A 21,072-nucleotide genomic window follows, 5' to 3' on the forward strand; every position below is an offset into this window, starting at 1 on the left:
CTCCCTCTCTTTCTTTTCTCTCAATCACCTTAACAATTGCCAAACCTCATCACCATGAAACAAAGTGAATTCCTCCAAATTCCACCCATCAGGAATGGGTATCTTGAAGGATGTAGCCCAAGTTCTCTGCTATGCACTCAGACCCAGAGTCAGCTGAAGGATAAAGTGTCTGAGGGAGGGGAGGCTCAGACCCTCTTGAGGGGGCTTGGATGCTCTTGAACTGTCAGGGACCCTCTGGAGATGGCAATGGGCATGTGTCCCACCACCAGGTAGAAGGTGTGGCTATTCCAAGGACTTACTGACTATACAATGAGTCAACACTGTAAAAACAAAGGTACCCCCATGGAAGGAGAAGAGCTATTGCAATACAAGAAGGAATGTTCTCCCACCAGACCTGAAAATATCAGACTGATGGGACATCGCAGAACTATAGTGGTAGCTATTGCAATCTCTCTCTCTATCTCTCTCCATCTTTTTCTTCCCCTTCTCTTGCACACTTGTTGTGGGCCAAATAAATGACTTGGCACTTGACTCCATTTTGAGTCTTAATCCTGTTCCCAAGAATTGCAAAGATGTGGTCACAATAGAACACCTAATTGGGCCACACTCAGGAGTTAAGCCCAGCTGTCCCCAGACGCCCAGAACAATCTGAGGTTGGTTGGAATGCAAGGGGGGTTAACCTCTGCCAAACTGGTCTATCTGGTTGTAAATTGTGACAACATCTGTAGTTTGGCTTCCAACAACTCCTGGTTTTCCTCGTGGATGATATTTGCTCTACCAGAACCTACTGGTCTCCCAGAAGCTGCCTGCAGACCTTAAGAGAGCTGGAGGGTCCTGTTTCCTCTCAGCATGACCAAGAAAACTGCTATGCAGAAAGGCTTTCTCAGCTGGAGGTTCCTGAGCCCTCTGCCATGGCCTAAGGGCTTGCCCAAAGCTTGTAGTGATTAAGACACTCCTTTTTTCCAGTTCCAGTTACCGACAAACTTCAGCAGCAATAATAACTCCTTCTTTATCATGTCTTGACTTCCTAGATGCTTGAACCCAAATTTCCCTGGCATTCACCTGCCAAGATCTGCACCAGACAGTCCGACGAATCCAATTCAATCTTTTCTGATTATCAACTAAACATCCTTCTCTACACTGGCACATTCGCTGAATGCTCTTAGACTCTCATCTTCCATTTTTGCACTATGCTCCTCTCAGCAATGGAATTTCAACCTAATGGAAATTTCCATGATGGGAATACTATGTTTTTTTTCTTAACACTGAAGAGTGCAATTCTAAATAACAGTCATATCACTGCCTCATTAGGACAGCTGAAAAGATTTAATGGATGTTTCATAGGCTACAGTCAAGATATCTGTTCTTCAAAGAATCCTTACAAATACCGTGCACTTTAAACTGGATGCAGTTGAGCATATCATAATTTTCTATGGGTAAAAAAAAATAACTGCTATACCTTTCATGTTTTTTCCCCCTCTACTTTCATTATCATATTAAAATATTTACAGCATTTCTACATCTTTCACTTAAATAACTTAAAATCCCTTATCATTTCACTACCCTTGTTCTGAACTTAAGGAAGTACCTTGGATTCAGTTCCTTGCAGTAAGCACCTTGCATGCAAAGCAACTGAGTTCTGCTGCAAGAGCAGCTGTTCCTCTCTCCTCCGATTTGAACAGCTTATATATTTAAGACAAGATTTAATAGAAACCCAGAATCACAGACTGGTTTGGGTTGGAAGGGACCTCAAAGATCATCTAGTTCCAACACCCCTGCCATGGGCAGGGACACTCTCTAGTAGACCAGGTTGCCTAAAGCCCCATCCAACCTGGCCTTGAACACTGCCAGGGAGGGGGCAGCTGCTGCTTCTCTGGGCAACCAGTGCCTCCCCAGCCTCACGGGGAAGAATTTCTTCCTTATATCTAATCTACATATTCTTTTTACCCATAGAAAATTATTACAGACTCTTTTTTCAGTTTAAACCCATTACCCCTTGTCCTATCACTACACTCCCAGATAAAGAGTCCCTCTCCATCTTTCCTGTAGGCCCCTTCAAGTATTGGAAGGCTGCAATAAGGTCTCCTTGGAACCTTCTCTTCTCCACACTGAACAAGCCCAGCTGTCCCAGCCTGTCTTCATAGGAAAGATGCTCCAGACATCTGATCATATTCGTGGCCCTCCTCTGGACTCATTTCAAGAGCTACATGTCTTTCTTGTACTGGGGACCTCAGAACTAGATGCAGCACCCCAGGTGGGATCTCACCAGAGTCAAGTAGAGGGGCAGAACCACCTCTCTTGACCCTTCTGATGATGCTTCTTTTGATGCAGCCCAGGACATGGCTGGCTTTCTGGGCTGTAAGCATGCATTGCCAGCTCGTCTTAGCTTTACATCAATCAACACTCCCAAGTCCTTCTCCTCAGGATGCTCTCAATCCATTCTCCAACCAGCCTGTAGTTGTTATTGGGATTGCCCTCGTGCAATACCCTGTCCTTCTTAAAGGCTATTGTAGCCAGCAAGCCAGCACAGTAGGCTGTCAGGCACGATAAATACAACCAGACACTAAATAGTATCTGAGGAAAATATCAACATTTAAACAATTACGTTGCTTTCCCTTTCTGTACCCAAAAAGCTTACCCAGGCGCTGCTACGGAGGTAGTCCAGACTCGTAGAACAACCCGGTTGGTTGATGCTATTAGGTTGTGTTTTGTTCTGGAGTCGGTCCAGGAAAGCATTATTTACCCTTAAAATACAACAGAAATGAATAATGATTGAAGGTAGCTGAGTAGTTCACCAACTTTTGAATTTTAATATTCTGTGAGTAGCTTTCCCTGTTCTCAGTTCAGTACCAATCTTCCTATGTTTTTCAAGCCTGTGCTGAATAACCACAGACTGGCATGAGATAGGGTGCATTTCATTTTCAGTTCACTAGGTGCATCCTTATCCTGTGATCAGTCTGTTGTGATTAAAAGGCATACCTCAGCTGCTGGGAGAAATGCATCAAAATTCTCTGTAGAAAGACAACCTGCGTACTACCACCCACTTTATCAGAGAGGTGAGCGATTTCAACAATTCATCTTTGGTAGTCTTTCAGCCTTCAGTACACAAGAAGAGTTTCTCCAAGTACTGATTTCTGAATGCCAATGAAAAAAAACCCCAACACTTAAGCTTGTTACTAATAGAGACAATTTGTGTAGCTGACAACTTTCCCTACCATCCAGTTCAGAATCAGCTCTAACATTTTCTTGTATTGCTTTATTGGTCTGGAAAGCATGCACACATACAAATGCACTTTTTCTTAATCTGTTTTAAATATTATCAAACCTTCTGAAAATTGTTCTTCCCCCCTCCTCCCTCCCTGTTAATGCTTAGGAGTGACACACATGCTTAAACATGACTGTTGTTTCAATGTTTTACAATGCTGTTCATAAGAATGATATGCAAGATACTGGATTATTTCTGTCTAGGGATGTGAGATGGACTGAATCAAAAATCCTTCATTAACTTCTATGGGCAATTATCTTTACTAGAGGAAAAAACGAAAACAGTATAGAAAGTAGTTGCCTATGGAAGTTGGTTTTTTTTTTTTAAAAGAAATATTTCCCTAATGTTATAGAAAAAGAAACAATTGGTGGGTTTTTTTTGAGTGTGAATATTGATTATTTCTAAGAGCAGAAAGCTAAACTGAGAATAAAGCTGTACTTCAAGGTAATATAAAGTCAGTTAAGTGACAGAAGTGCAAGAGTAGACCCGCTGAGCACAGATGGGGCTCAGCAGTGGGTCACAGTCTGGGGAGGGCAGCAATGCAGCTGCAGGTGGCCTGGATGCACCGCAGCCTCTGTGTCCATATCAAATCCCATAGTAAGATCTGCCTGTTGACAGTCAACCCCAAAATGTGGCATGGACAGAATAGCCCATTTAAAATAAAGTAAAATTTAATAAATCTTAGAAAATATTTCTCATTTGAAACTACCAAATGAGTAGCATGAAAATGCTAATAGTTTCTACCCTCTGATAGGATAAATAAAGTGAAAAATGCACTCTGGGTCATACTGCATTACAGTGAACAGTTGCAATGACAGATATTAGCAGCTTATTTGAAGGCAAAGTTAAACCAGAAGCGAGATCTAGGGCCCTGATTGCAATGCTCTTCTAAAGCATGAATGCCTGCAATTTTGAGACCTTTTCCAGACAGGAATTCAACTAAAGTGTATTCTGTATGTTTGCATCATACCTCCTCTGTTCATTTTGATGTGCTCTTGTCCTGGCTTCCTCTTCTTGCCTTTTTTTAAATTCTATTATTTCAGCCTGGGAATGACAAAAGTGAAATGAACAACAAACTTAACAACTCTTAATTAATATACCTATGCCACAAACTGACTTAATTCCATATGGTGTTAAGTTCAGCTAGAGACACGTGTCATTCCCAGAACTTCTTCCAACAGTATTTTACTTATGTGACAGCACTATGTTAAACACTGAGCTCATTTTTCTGTTCAGCGATGCACTGGATGAGTTCTGTTTGTGCCCCTAAAAGTGGGAAATTACTGGATTCAAACAGTTACAGTCCTACATTTAAAGGGATATGCCAGACAACAGTCTGCTTCCCCATGGGTTTGAAATTCCCCGTGGGTCAAAGGGTAAAGACAACCAAAATCACCTAGCAGGAGCAGACATGACCATCATGCCCATAGGGTATCAAGAAGTCATGCCCTTCGCCTCCTGCCTCCATGGAGTATGAGAAGACAAGATGAGGGTTTTGTGGCATGGTGTGTCACCTTCAGCTCCCAAGGGCTCCCTCAACGACAAGGGAAGAGCAAATGGCACCTGTTGGTGTGGTGAAAGCGTGTGTGGGCTCCCAGAATTGCAGCAGCCTATCAGCCCTAGGTTATGTGACACTAAAGTATATTAACAAAGTCTAAGGGAATTTATTCCAGAGGAGAGTTTACTTAATGCAATTTTATCCCGGACTACAAGGAAAACACAGTTTGTATGGTTCTGCTCTGCATATGTGCTTGGTTGTCTGGCTCTTCCTCCCTGCAATGCACCTGAGAATTGAAGATGCAGATTTTTCTGCAAAGAAAATTTGGCTTGCAGGGTGAGGGGGGATGGGATAGGAACAGACCCATCTTTCATATTTTCCATAGCAACTGAGCAGCAGTAGGAATAGGAACTAAAATAAAATGATGCGGTTAGATAAAAGCTTCAATAACTGAATGGAACCACAAAAGTTTTTTAAAAAAATCAATATAAGTGGAACATTAAATAAAAACTATGCAATAAGTGTATGAAGAAAATCAATAACTGCGAATGTGTTGTGTATCAATATTTGTCTAGCCCTAAAAGAAGAAACAGGATTAAGAAATAAAAAAGCCAACCTTAATTTTCACTGTTTTAAATAACTATTCAACCTGAAAATTAAAACCCAGTATCTGACTTTCCAATATGCTGAGTCCTCTCTTGGAGTAATGTTCTGAAATATATTGTGTGTATATTGCAGTGTTCAAAGCGTACTGAAAATTTCTAAATCAAGCAATACATACTAAAACCTGTTCTGAAAAAAAGAAGGGGAACTGACAATACCTATACGTTTTATAGCTACACTGTGCTAGCAGGTACACACAAGACAGAATTCACAATTACTTTAATAAATATCAGTTTGAAGTAGAAACGAGCCAGCATATATCTGAGGGACAATTATTGGAGCCTTTAAAATACATATTATTTACAGTAGGTTTGTAAGTAGTGCATTACTCTGTGCAATAGGTAGCAGCAGCTGTGAAGCCAAGGAACACGTGGAACCAAGTACCAAGAAAGAGCAGCCTTAGAAGCAGCCAACACCTTCTTAGCAATCCCTGGAGATTGGTAGAGAGTCTAAAACTCTACACAAGTCTCTTAAACCAGATTCATAAAGTAGGGGCACATTCACATCTGTAGTTATTTACCCCATGGAGGAATAAATGTAAAGAATACAAGAGCTAAAGGCCTTACACACATCAGGACTAACTTCTAAAGATTCTTCCTCTGATTAAATCCTGGCAATAAGCATATACCTAATGGGAAAGCAATTCCTTTTTCCCCACCTTTTTGTTTCCAGTATCCTGGCTTCTAGAACACTATGAAATGAGGACACATATGCCCAATATTTAAAGAAAGATATCCTTGAGGGCAGCCGAGTCACTTCTCCAGCTCTATTAGAAACTCACTGCATAGAATTTGTTGCACTACCTACAATTTTGCTACTGGGCAAGTAGTTTAACATTAATTGGGGTATTAGTAACAGCAGAGGCATAACAAGAGGCTCAGTACTACTTGCTAGTATGTTTTCAGATGATTTGCTAATATGATTTTCAAATGCTGCCCTCCCACAGCTAAGACAGGCAACTTAATACAGTTCCATCACCTTGCATGAATGACCTTTATGTGGATATGGCACCCATATCTATGCCGGAGGGACTACAGTGGTTCAGGCACATTTCAGGCAATGTATGTCACATGTGCAAAAGATGGGGTTCCAACTCATGGTTGTGGCATGCCTGCTTTTTAGACAATTCTAAACTTCATTTAGGCAGCCAGCAAAGGAACAGAGAAGCATAGATGCTTAACAGCAAATCTGACAGCTTCCACATCACCGTTTCAGAAGACAAAGCACACAGGCCTCCATTCTCTAGACTATTCAGAATCTGAGATCATCATGAATATCTCAGTAAGATTACTTCTGCCTGAAAGAGAGGAAATTGGTTTCCTTAGCCTACGAAATCAGGTGCCATGGTCAAAAAAACCTCTGTGCAATTGTTCAAATGGAGAGGCGAACAGGAGCTAGTCATCCAGATGCAAATAGCCTTGAACCCAGAAGATAATTGTCCTGTCCCTGTCCAAATTTTACAGCTTAGCTCATCTCTTACAATATTTGAAAACAGTGACTAAATAACTTTTGCTAAAGAGAAGCTCTGTGCGTAGGCTACAAGTAATCAATGTATCTAATTGGTTTCACAGCATGCAAAAATGATACAATATGCAAACTGTTAATGTATAATTACCTTCCTCTGTTGTTCTTGCTTCATTTCCTCTAATCTTCTGTTTTCATCCTCTTGAAGAGCTTGCTTGTAAGTACGGCTCCTAGCCTATTTTTCAGCAAAGAATATAAACATATTGGTGTGGGGAGAGGGAACGCCAAAACCTCAAACCTTATTCCCAAATTTTCATACAGGTAGTTAAAAAATGAAAGCAGTGGAATGATTCCAGTTACTTAAAAAACAGATTAGTCTCAAGACTAGAATTGAAACAAGAAGTGATCTGAAGTCTCTCAGGCATTTGGTTTGGCTGAATGTCCTTTGCACATCACAAGAAGGTAGCCACAGTACATACTATTCTGTGTCCCAGTGGCAAGCATAAGAGCACCCTGAGCAGTCACAAACCAAAACTTAGGATATATGACAGTGATACGGGCCATTCTGTAAAGAAAAGCACCGAGAATATTACCAAGATGACAAAGCAGAAGGGATCCGTGGTAATAGTAGGGAACCCAGGATTATTTCCACAGGAGTTTTGGAAAGGCATTTGTGGAGGTAGGAGAACAGAAGCTGAGAAATCAAGTTTGCTGCATTATTTGTGGGGCAGTCAAGAGAAATGAAAGTCTGAACTGTATATTGTGTATATAATATTCAACTGTGTAGGTTTTCATTACCATAAGTAGTCCTGTTCTTTCACAAGATGGAATTCTTAGTGAAGAGCCAGATGCCCATTAGGATCTTATAGGAGCTTTAGGATCTTATATGTAGGAACTTAACGTTTTAAAGTCTTTGAGCGGGGACAGAGTGTAGCACACTGAAGTAATAAGCCAACATAATTTAATACAAGAAATGTGCAGGTTTGATTTTAGTGAGGAATTTGTTACAGGTCTGCACAATGTTCCCAAAACTTGATATATGTGTGCAGAATGACACCATTAAAACGACAGGCACATAATTTGCTAAAAAGACTGAATAGAGAAAGCAATTATTAATAGCTCAATTTTGAGTTGGGAGGAGTTGTTACATGTGTCCAGGGAGACTCATTCTGGGTCCAATATTATTCATTACCCTCCATAATGGCTTGGAGAATTGTGTGGAGTGTATGTTAATCAAGTTGGAAGACAATAAAAGTCTACACAGGATTGGTAACACTTTGAGAGACAGGATTAAAATTAATTATGAGCCTGATTACATAAGTGGGCCAAAAAAGTCACCGAACACAGAGTCACTCCAAAGAAGTCAAATTTGTTCTCACACATCAATAATACTCTACACTTTAGTTGTGCTAAATTAGTATCACTATCAAATAAATTATTTGAAGAAAAAAAAATTGATTGACACTACATTATCCCAAACTTTTTTTAGATCATGAATTTTAAATTTTAACAATCATATATATATATATATTTATATATACACCCACATACACGCCTCCTATTCAAAATGCATGTCAGGCACTTCATAATCTTGTAACACTTCACTATCTTAAATACATTGTTCCCTAATGTTTTAATGACTCCAGACAGAGGACAGGTCCATAGAACATCAAAATTAGAGTAAAAATTTTCCCACTGGTTTAGAGTTTTGGTAGTGTGCCATGTTTGGTTAGCAACTCATTGGTTTTGTGCTTCAGATTCCTTACACAGAGCATGGAGGCTGTGCCTATAGACTGCACCTCATCCAAGCTGGCTGGGAAGACATTTTGCCAACTTATTTACACTTGCTGCATTACAAGAAAGTGATGATTTAATTCACAAAGCTCTAGAAACACTACCACATAAAAGACATGTACAACATCAGCTGATATTAATAAGAACCAGTACAGATAAAGTATGTATTTTATCTACTTGGTTATTGGTGAAGTCAAAGGTGAACTATAGTGTGTAATTTGGCATAACTTTGTAAGAAACTGTTCAAAGCTGGAACAAGAAAGTCACACGTAGTTAGGTGAAATAGAAGGCAAAGGCTAAAATAGGACTTGCACACCTGAAAGAATTCAGTGTTCCATCCACTTCTGTATAGATATGAAGACACCACAGCATAATGCTGAAATCTAAGTCAGGCCTAGGGACACGAGCTCACTCGTCTCTGCAGGTCCATGTTCATACCATAGGAAAGGCTGCAGAGCTGTGTTTTCCCTACCAAAGTACAACCTCCCTATTGTTTGGAGCATCAGATGCTTCAAGAGGGAAGTATAAGTGGTTTTAAGACATTTTTTTTTCCCTTCCCATAGTCTTTCATCTTGCTTGTCTGCCCAGTACTACAAAAGACATTCTGAAAGCCACTCTCCTGCAATTGACCTTCTGTCCAGCAATGCTGGGCAGAAGTTGGCTCCTTGAAGCTATAAATCTGCCCACATAGGCAAAGTTCTTTGTGGTTTTCAGAGACACAGAATGACCCAAGGAATCAAAGGGAAAAAGAACCTATGTTCAGTATCACGTTCCTTTTTCATACAACTGAAAACCAGGAATTGATACCAGATGCAAGACAGAGTTGTTATATATTTTGTTTGCAGCAACTTCTATAATGGAAGGGTCTTGTAATTTTTCCAAGGCTTCCAAGGAAATATGGAGGTAAATCTTTCCCTTCCTTTACAGAGCTGCTGGTGTCCAAGGTTGTACATAACAGAGAATTGCCCAGATCAGATACTTTTAAGTTTCTGCTGATCAAAGACCATTATTTGGAACAACAATTTCTGTTCACTTGGCTGCCTGCTCTCTGTCTTCTTGAAATTACAAACTTCCCTAAAGGAGAAATACTTCTGTCTCAGGGTTAATATTCCTCACTGGTTTTTTACATCAGTAGGAAAGCTTGGTTTAGACAAAAAGAGACTAATCATATGTGAAAAAGCCTTTCTGAGGTAATTAGGATAAGAAACTTAACCAATACTCTATCTATTTACTAATTACATTGATACTTACCAGGCTGATTCAGGCTGGGACAAAGTCCGCAAACAGTCTATGGAATCACTTTTATGATGCAGTGAGAAATGAGCTTCTCCTCTGTCTAGACTTTCAATGCAGTCAACCATGTGCTGACATGAACTAATTCAGATTTCATAGAAGCTTGCCACCAACTGGTGGGTACAGAGCCCAATTTAAGATTCTAATCTGACCTTAGAATATAAATCTGGCTCTCATTTGTCAGAGAGAGATCTCTAATTAATAACGGCAGTCCCCTACTATGTAGGATTCTCTGCCAGCACATACAAGACAATGTAGACAACCTCATTCACCCAGAAAGACTCCTTGGTACTCACTGAGTTATTTCTAGGCAATTAAGCTCAATTAGAATATTCTAATATCACACTATTGACAGCACCTGGAAACTGACAGAAAATATTGCACATGCCATGGTTTTGCTTACCCATGCTGTAGATTCTGGGCCACGATTAGCAATCTGACAGGAATCATTCTTTGGCAAACTCAAGTCCAATCTGTTCAATAATTCATTGGTTTTGCTACAAAGAAATCCAATCCAAATAGAACTGTTAGTGCTTCCATAAAAATAAATACAGCTTTTTATTCCACCCTTGGAATCTAGCCTAGACATTTTATCATGTGACTGCTGAAAAACATCACAGGTGGAACAAAAGGTTATGGAGACAGACAGAATGAAATGGGGCAGAGGATACAGAATCTATATTGTAGATAAGATATTTGCTGAGTGGAAATTTTAAGCAAAAATTTATTGCCATTTGCGTATTTGGGGTGTATAGTGGTTATGCTTTCCTCATTGTAAAACGGAGGCATGCATGGCATCAGACTAGGTCAGAATGGAACTGCTTCACTGAATTGTTGCAAATCCTTCTACCAGATCCATAAATCTCAGATAAGTAGTTTAAAAGATTATTTTAAGGAGTTCATCTTCATGGTTAACACAATGCAGCCTTACAACAGATTATTTAATCAAGCAATGACACTTTGAAGCATTTTCTAGCATTGATAAAAAAATGTTTGTCTTCAGTTGAAGCAGAATTGCACAACACTGTCATTTCTTATTCTGTCAAGGGTAATTTTATTTTTCCAATTGCATCCCTTATAAACCAGATTCAATGTAGCATTGCTTTGCTCCTAGTCTCAAGTACAGTTAAACAAAGTTACAAGCAATGACACAAACAAATGCTAAAAATAAGACTTTCAGTGCCAAGATCAGGAATCAGTTTCCTGACCTGCAGACCAAGGCATTTCTATTCAAGTCCTTGCTCACTCAAAGGAATAGAGTTAGAGGAAAGAGGCAATTTTATTTCTGTATACAGCTTTGAAAAACATGAATGTGGTAAAGTGGGAGCAGAAAGAGTGCGTCAAGAGGCATTCAACACAAAGATTTATTCTGTTAACAAGGGAAACAGCTACCTCTGTGAGGGAGAAGACGCCACTACCAAAGACAGCTACTTAACCTTGGAGAAAACGTCTTGGCTGCCAAAGAGTGATGATGACTAACTGCTGAAAGAGACTACCAAGTGTTATTATCTTTCACTCCGTGATCTGAAATGGTGAGTAGATGCATTTTTATTTTTTAAATGCCCTCCTGGTCAGTGGGCATACTGAGAAGTGGGGAAAAAGAACAAGAACTGACAAGTTCTTCTGTACTGCTCTACACAAAACCGTGTTACCACTTCAGGCACAGAGTACTTGCTTAAGCTGCAGCAAGCCATGCTTTTAGAGTCTCAACATTCCTAGTTCACCAGTTCACACCCTTTCCTCTGTTACCTGGGTAGTTAACACAGACCTCAGACAACACAATACAGACAGAACCAAGTGAAACATACGATTCCCTCATCTACAAAGAACCTGCATATCAACATTAAAAGAATGAATAGTCTTCTTACCCAAGAGTTAAGCACATGTACTTTTTTCTATGGAACGTGATCGTTTGAGTGGTGGGATTTGGGGTATTTGAAGTTTTAAATTGCAGATTTTGTGTTTCTCTACCTATGCTAAAATTGCTAAAATAGCAATTGATTTCTACACAAGAAAGACTAAGAAGTCCTATGGAAAATCTGGAATGCATTTGAGAAGGTTGAAGCTCTGCTAAGAAACATTTGGCATCCTGGTGGTGTACCTAAATGTCCTAATTCCTTATGGATGGCAAAAGAATGACATTGAGTATGTGGAAGTTCTCATTATTTGCATGAAAATGGGGTGGATGGTTAAGACACTACATTTCCAGAATCAGTACACTGATAGATGAAAAGCTAACTTGGTTTCCATATTATAAAACATGATTACAAGAGTGGATGCAAATAAAGTTTTTCAGCAAGACTGTGCACTGCCTTTGAGTACAGAAAACAACTTATCACACTAAATTAACTATTACATTAAGAAAGCATCCCTATCACAACAAAGGGAATCAGGTTTCCTAACTTAACTAAAGAGTAACTCAGACAAGTCAGTCATAGATGTTAATTCATTGTGTATCATTTCTATGGAAACTATGGAAACCCAACAGTGCATCTGGTGTTGCCAGACTGTCAAAATATTGTCTGAATGGTATTTTTCATAACAATAAACCTAAAGTCATAACAATGAAGAGCACAGCATAAGCCATGCTGCAAGGAAAGGGGAAGTCACTGGAGAGATGACATTTCAACTAATGTTCCAGAGAGGAAAGCATTATCTCCAGAAGGAAATCAGCATATCAGAGTATCCATAGCTGTTCCACATTCAGACAGTTGGAGCAACATCTCACTCTCTTGCTAAAACTTCAAGCAATAATCGAAGATGCTAATGCACTGTGCTCCTTGAATTAACACTAAGAAAATAAGAGCATGAGCTGAAGAAAGTAATGTGAATACAGCAGCATCCTGATAACCTCCAAAAGTATCTTGGAGATTCAAAATTTTGACAAATCAAGAAGACGACACCCTCCTAATAGGTTGCTAAAGTGAGCTTTGACTACCCTTAAACATCAAGCTGAAGAGAGCTCCTCAGAAGCACTAGTTAAACTGGAGCAATCTCATGAGGGTATTTTGTCTTACTTGGTAGCCCTGTCTCCCATGGCACCATTGGGAACAAGCCTTTTGCTCTGCTAATTAAAACAGGCGACTCCTGTACTGATGTGTTTAATAGAAGCAGGCAATACTCTTAGCATGGGAACTCAGCCCATTGTGGTAACAGTTCCAGGAATAGTTTTGACCTGTTTCAAGTAGCACTTTCCCAAATAACTCCTGGCTGCTGTCTGGGAATGAAGATGAACCACAAGTAACTCCCACTTGGGATGCAGCCACCTTGGTTTGGGAGTTAAAAAAGTTCACTAGCAACAGAAGGCGGCAGTCTCAGGGCCTTTTGGCCTCAAAACTGACAATGACTGACAGTGCTTAACTTATTAGTACAGTTACACCTGTGGTGAAGTGAAACACAGTACTTGATTTCAGGGCTTAAAAACTCTTAAGAGCTTTCATGGGGAATACCAACTCTGCTGTCAGGGTAACGTGCTAGAAGGGGACAGTGCGCAACTGTGGAAATCAATCCATATTGCAGATGCTTTCTGTGGGTCCTGGATTTAGATTTCACAACTACTCTTCAGGCAGAGTCCTTTCTGAAAAGCTGTTATGAAAAAGCATATACCTGAAGCTCAACAACTACATGTAAAATGCAGAAACATGAATCCGCCAGGTGTTCCACTGAGAACCATGTAATTCAGGGATTTAGAGTTGGCACCCTGCACTCACAATCTACCTGTAGATCAGGGAATCCATGTGCATTTTTAGTAGTTTCAAAGTAAGTATGTGTGCTACCCACATGCCCACTGGGGTGAGGCAAGGGCGTGGATAACCTACCTTCCTCTGGCCTAGGTTCCCATGGTCTAACAGGGTCACCAGCCTTGACAGCTGAGAAGTGAAAAGCTCCATAGTTGATTCCAGCGTGCAACTGTGGAAAATCTGAAGAATTACAACTATCTCACTGAAGGACTTCAGGTCCAAAATCCTCTGATGTAACTTCATGTATCACTTGTTCTTTACTCCCATCTAGTTGGGTAACCCCTCTCAGATCTATAAGGCAAACAGAAGAGCCAATCCTGAAAAGTATTCATCCTTAGGGACATAAATAAGGTCAGGGGCTCAGGCCCCAGCGTCTTATTCCACTCAAGAGTCGCATAGCACCACTTGCTAAGCTTTTCATTGGAGACTATATTCCTCACAGAACAAAGATGTAAAGAAAAGAATTTTTCTGCCTACACATAAAGCTCTTGGCTTTAAGTCTCTTTTACAGGCTAACATTAAAAATGCATCAATTAAAAAGGTTTCTTGCAATCTTCATTACTGCTTCCCAGTGGCAGTTAATTCTTTTGCTTTAATTGATGGATATTGAAATGCCAGGATACAGAAAAATATACTGTCCTTTATACCAATGCTTTTGAAAAAAAAAAAAGCACAATACTTCTACATATATCATAAATCTATTTATTTCTCTAGACATTTTTTAAAAGATAATGGCCACTCTTACTGCTCCTGAAAACAAGACAGCTCCTGAACTTGTTTTCTCAAGCTGCAGGATCTCCAGAATTACAATTCTGCTCTAATGAACATCCGTAAGTGTGCCAAGAGCCATTCAAAACCAGTACTAAAAAAACCCAAACCAAAACAAAAAGAAACCCCAGAACAACATAATCCCAAGCCAGGTAAATCATTATAGCCATTTGAGAGAGGAGACAACATGATTAGTCACTAAGACAACAAAAGTTGCATCTAGTGCTGAATGACATGAGTACATCAGCTTCCAAATTCACTGCCATGCTAAAGTGATAATTCACCATTTTTTTCTGTATCAGCTGAAAAACGAAGAACCATGCATAATGCATGCATCTTAGTTTCACATCTGCCCAGAAGTTTCATGATGTTTTTTAAACAATAGCAGGACTCTCCCCCTCAAAACCGAAACAAAACAGAAAAAGTGAATTTAGTCAAAGACACATCTTTTTGCAGCACCAGCAAGCATATCTACACTTCACCCCTCTTCAACACATTTAATTGGATAAGTGTAACAATTTTATCTACTTTTGCCGAAATTAACATCAATTGCTTAACACTTCTAAAGCCTACCTATCCACAAGAAAAAGTGGCTTTCATTTCAGTAAGGTCCACAGTGGGTCTGTTCTCACTCATACCCTCATTCCTTCCGCAGTGGGAGTTCTGCCTTGCACTTTGCCATATGTATCCTGGTCAGGCAGGATGCTATGACACACAAGCCAGGCTGGCTGGTACTAGGGCTATTGCTGGTCCTCAGTCATGTGCCCTAACAAAATGAAATGTTAAAACAGGGTAGATTTAGACTAGATATAGACTAGATACAGATTTAGACTAGATATCTTTTTAACTGTGAGGGTGATGAGGCCCTGGCACAGGCTGCCCAGAGAAGCTGTGGCTGCCTCCTCCCTGGCAGTGTTCAAGGCCAGGTTGGATGGGGCTTTGGGCAGTCTGGTCTAGTGGGAGGTGTCCTTACTCATAGCAAGATGATCTCTAAGCTCCAAACCATTCTATGATTCTATGACAGAAGAAATTCCAGGAGTTAACGCAAAGGTCTATGAGACTGCAGTCTACTTATGCAGGTTTCCCATGTTGGGAGATGGAGAAAGATTCCAAATAGAAGTTTTGTTGGGATTTTCACAAATGGAAAAACCGTTTTCTGAAGTGTGAGTGATTCTGGGGACTGACAACATCATTTGGGAAAACAATTCACCAAAAGGCATGCATTTAAAAATTAAGCTGTTAATGAAGTTACCAGTAGCCTGAGTGGGGACACCAATGGGTTTGCTGGTATGCAATTACACATGCGTCCTCTCACATCCACTCCTCTTTGTGGAAATTTATCACACCAACAAGAAGTTTACAAGGTTTAGGTAAATTCAGAAGGCTACAAGCAACTGCTGTGTTTCCTACAGCCAGGCCATGACAAGGGGCAAGGTAATACAAACACCTCCATCTGTCAGCAACAAACATGCCCTCAGCTCTGTATGGATTCTGATTTTCCTCCTCTACCTCATCTCTAACCCACACCTGCAGGACAGAGCCCACTTTGGGGTAAGAACAAACAGCAAATGTGCAAAGTTATCAGCATGAACTAATGTGCTTTTTAAATTTGGTTAATTTGGGGTTTTTTGAGGGGAGGTAGGAGTGGATTTATCTTTTGCTGGAAGCTATAGGCTAAAAGATTACAACGTGAAAAATTAACCCATTGCTAAAATAATTAACCAAATTGCTATATTATGTTGATGGCTCTTCCCCAATGCCCTTTCCTGGAGAGAAAGGCTATCCTCTAGGTATTTAGTTCACCTTTCTTCCAGCACAACTCCTTCCAGTAGCCACATACTGAGCTTAATGCAGTATTGTCAGACTTAGGAGTAACGCACAAGCATACTAAGGAGAACTTGGACAAATCTAATGATAGCGATCAAAACTGTGCTATCTTTGGCTGGTAGGCATTCTTGTCTGCAGGTTCGTGAACATGTGTTCCTGTTCTTGGGGATAAGAACAAAAAATGTGATGTTAGCTCAGTTTAGGTATAAGACTTTACAAAAAGAATAAAAATAGGTTAAAAAAAAAAGGCAACTTTCTTAGCAGAATTATTTTCATCACTTTCCACCCACACCCAAAACTAATCTTTCATGTCAACCCACATGCTTTTTTTTGTTTTCCTGACTGGATGAAATAATACAGCTACACTATTCTTTCCTCCCACCAACTCATCCAATACTCTTGGAAGTTATTTTAGACACCAAGTTCCATCTATTATCTGAAGTAATAAGCATAAATCCAGTTTTAAGAAAAATGCAGATTTGTATAAGTCTATTGCATAGATCTTCCATTCTGTGTGCTCCATCTGCATGTGCAATCTGCTTCTATATTTTCAGCCAGCTTGCATGGGCAGATTAATGCGTACAATTAGAAAGCAACCTCACAGGCGTTCAATAAACTGCCTTCATTATTACACTCAAGAGAGTCCCTTTGGATGTCTATAAAAGCCTAGTTTTCTGCCTGTTAGCTAAATAATTGACAACGCTTAAAATAATCAGGAGCAAATGAACAAAACGGAGACCATTGTGGTAAAAAGAAGCAAACAAAGGATTCTCAAGGCTGCAAACCCTTTTTGTGTGAGTCCTCTTTCATTCTCTCTAGCAATCTGTATTAGAAGTCTGGTCAGGTTTACATTTGCACTTCTGTGGGAAAAATTTGTTACCAGCCTGCTGTTTGAACCACACATCATAGGGGACTAAAAACTGGCAAGGACACTAGTATTTATCCTGTGAAAATAGATAAATAAATAAAAATTCTCTTTTGATTCAGGTTTTATTTTCTTGAATTTTATGACTTCTGAGAAAACTGCTTTGGCAGGCAAGTGTATATCTGCTTGGTTTGGTGAACCTCCTGCATTGTGTTTGGAATACACACTTAGAGGCACTCTGGCAAACTCTGCTCCAAGCTCCAAATTCTGAGCAGAATATATTGAGTACACATATGGATCTGAGTGCAGCAGTGCCAGGAATTTTTACAGGAGTACAACCTTCACAAAAACAGAGGCATGAATATATAACAAAGGAAAAGATGAAGTGATACAACTGCCATCATGTACTATTAAATAAAAAACAACCCTATGTGCTAAACTGCTTTTCCCATTACATAAACAGGTAGATATCTATTAGAAACGCAGTGGACCACATCCAACACTACAGTTTCTGGGAAGTGAAACTCAAATTAAATAAAAGCACCTTACTAGAGCACTGGGCTAAAACCTTATGGTGAGACATGCAACAGTTCTTGCAGAGATTCATAACAGCCTGCACAGTAAGCCACAGAGAAAAGCAAGTCCTGAGGTGGCCATCCCTCATTACTGTTGAAGTGACATTTTTTTGTGTCCTAACTAAAAAGGGATGTCCTGAAAAGTCCTGAGCCAGACACCTAGCCTCTTCTTTATTCTCATTTGGGAAGACAGACATTCAGTCCTGTCCTCACAAGGATTAACAGTTGCAAAGTATGGACTACACAAACGTTCATTATGTTTTAACGCACTCTCACAGAAACACAGGCCCTACCACAGGCCACCAGTGTAGAATGCATCCAAGACACCATTACTCAGAAGTAAGGACTCCATTTCATGCATAAGTAGTTTCTGGTAGACAAGTGCATGTGTACTGTGTTGGGTTTTTTCTAGATAAGGTATCTGCAGAAGTGGAACCAAAGCAACGCTCTCACCAGTAAATCCCTGAGGTGTTTCTCTTCTGTTAGTACAAACCACAGCAATCCTGCCATGCAGCAGCTACCCCAGCCCAAAGTGTGCTCCTGTGTGCTGTTCAGGTTTTTCCATACACAGCTACTTCAGGAGATACCTCGTGGGTTTTGTCCATTTCCATCACTTAATAGAGCTTGAGTCAACCTGGGTCGGAAGAGATGGTGACCCCAAAAGTGAAAGACTTCCAAACTCTTCCACGGCACTCCAGGTGCACGTCTAAACTCCATTCTCACAAGACATAAACACATACTCCAGCATACTTGATAACAGGTACAGTTGACTTTCAGGGACCAGTTGTACACAAAGAAGCTAACAAGGCTGTCAAGAGATGGGAAATAACTGTGTTCTGCAGACGGTGACCAAGGTTGCAAACAATTGTTCCTTTTGGCATTTGCTTACTTCATGTTACACCCTTTGAAAGGGGATTTCAGTTCCTGTTTTTAATATCAACTGGGATTTAATAGAAACAGACTTCTGGGCAGCATCATGCTTTATTGTCGAGAGTACATTAATGACATGAGGATCTTAACTGCTTTTCCATAACAAATAGAAGCCACACTTCCTACAAGAGAAGTACTGATTGGACTGTACCCCGTGGAGGCAGATACAGCTAGAGGTGGTGATCAATTTTAAAAGGTTTCTCAGCTAATGAGACTGCTGGTAGGCATTGATCTCCTCAGGAAAATTGTGATGTTGCAGCTACAGATGCTTACAGAGAACAGACTAACAAGGCAGCTTATCTTTTGAAGTGGCTCCACAGGCCATGACTTTAGAGAGGTCATTGCTTCATATGCAGCTCATGACCTTCCTTTTTCTCTCTCCCGGCAAGCAGAGAAGATCAAAATACTCCAGCAGAGACAGTGAAGAATGGGCACAGCCTCATATTTGTTTTCTTCATTTCTAGACATAGGCTTTTAGATGATGGCAGTAATGAGTCACTCATTTTTGAGCAGTATGCAAAAAGTACCACTTTAAATATCAGACACTTTTCTGCAATGTCTCTAATAACCAGTAGTACATCTGTACCAGTTCCTTTACAAGACCTGAGATGTTGCATAGTTACCTTCCCATCACTACAGGATGTTATGCTCCATAACACAGTATCTTAGCAATATGACCTCAACATAACCCAGTGGGAAATCCATGACTGCCCAAGACTCCTCTTCCTCTGTCCACTAGATCATTTCTTTGGACCAGAGAAGACACTAGCGTCACTCTGCATAGCACGGGAGGTTTTATGAGAGCCAAAATTGCATTCACTGCGAGTAGGTTTTCAGTTCACTTATACCAGGTATAGTATCTACAGGCCCGACCTGGTGTATTTTCTATGCATAGTACATACAAATAATCTTCTAACAGTTGAACGTTATTTTAAACAACGAAGCTCAACAGTCCATCTTTACCTTCAGTTGCATCAGTCACTTTGGTTTCCTGAGGCAACATCAGTCATCTATCTGGACTTCTGCAAAACCTTTGTCCCTCACAACAACTTCTTCTATAAGTTGGAGAGATATGGACTTGGTGGGTGGACTGTTCAGTGAATAAGGAATTGGCTGGATAGTTGCACCCATATGGTGGTGGTCAATGGCTTGAAGTCCACATGGAGGACAGTGACAAATGGAGTTTCTCAAGGGTCTGTGCTGGGACCGGTGCTTTTAAATACATTTATTAATGATATTGACAGTGGGATTGAGTGTACCCTCACCAATTTGCTGATGACACCAAGATGAATGGTGAAGTTAATGTGCCAGAGGGACAGGATGCCATCCAGAGGGATCTGGACAGGCTGGAGAAATGGGCCCAGGTGAACCTTATGAGGTTCACAAAGTCAAGTGCAGGGTCCTGCACCTGGATTGGGACAATCACCATTATCCATAAAGGTTAGGAGATGATGTGCTTGAAAGCAGGCTTGATGGGGCTCTGAGTGACCTGATCTAGTAAAGATGTCCCTGCTTACTTCAGGGGGGTTGGACTAGATGACCTCTAAAGGTTCCTTCCAACCTTACACATTCTGGGATTCTATAAACACTCACAAGGTTATCTTAAATCAGTGGACAGAACGTCCACCAGTCTCCTTTCCATTGACCAGGCAGCCTGAGTCTCAGTGCAGTCAGTTGGTCCCACACAACGTAGGGACCAACTGACTGCCCACATGAAGGGGTTTCAGAGGGTTTCAGCCTCCTTTTGACAGAACCAAGCTTACTTTTAGTGGAAAAAAGCACTGATCAGCAAAATTCATTTCACCCTAAGCAAAAACATGTACAGACAGGGAAGGTGAGGGAAAGGAAGAGATATGTCTCTGTTCATAACCAATTAAGCTGTAAGATTATTAAAAAAAAGAAAAAAAACCCAAAACCCCAACAGATTAAATGTGAAGCTAACCCCAACTATTCCCTGAAGAAAAAGCAAGCAACATAACTGAAGGACCCTGTCCTGAAAACAGGTTGTTCTTGAGTTAAGCTCCAAGGGCATAAAGGCATTTAGTGTGCCAGAAACAGGCAGAGATCTAAAGCTGGAACTTCAGAAATCCTCAGGAACACACGGTGTCTGTGTGTGGAAAAGCTACACTGGGACAAACAGCCAGCAACATACCAATATCCAGAGACAAACGCTGGCAATGTATTTAAGGGAAGAGCTGTACCTAAAGCCAAATGGGAAGAAATAAAAGCAAAAAGGCAAGAAAAGCTGAGATCAGTAAGAAAGCACTAAAATGTATATACATTAGAGAATGGAGTCTGGGCAAATGATGAAGGAACTGGAACTACTAGCATGGGACAAAAGTGACTCCTTTAAAGGTCACAGAGGAGGAAGGAGCAATCAATCATACTGG

At 40.4% G+C, this 21,072-nt stretch overlaps 1 protein-coding gene across 1 annotated transcript in view; it reads right to left on the bottom strand.

Annotated features, from left to right (window-relative positions):
• EPSTI1 (epithelial stromal interaction 1) overlaps positions 1–21,072 on the bottom strand; it is a gene marked incomplete at its 5' end in the record, with an annotated part of 48,459 nt that overhangs the window by 3,937 nt on the left and 23,450 nt on the right. The window contains 4 exons of the mRNA XM_084274274.1: positions 2,639–2,744; positions 4,236–4,309; positions 7,042–7,125; positions 10,381–10,474. Of these exons, the coding sequence (XP_084130400.1) occupies positions 2,639–2,744; positions 4,236–4,309; positions 7,042–7,125; positions 10,381–10,474 (358 nt within the window). The remainder of the gene's footprint in view (positions 1–2,638; positions 2,745–4,235; positions 4,310–7,041; positions 7,126–10,380; positions 10,475–21,072) is intronic.

This window comes from Gallinula chloropus (genome assembly GCF_964237585.1).
Source record: "Gallinula chloropus genome assembly, chromosome: 1".
In the NCBI taxonomy this organism is placed as follows: Eukaryota; Metazoa; Chordata; class Aves; order Gruiformes; family Rallidae; genus Gallinula; species Gallinula chloropus.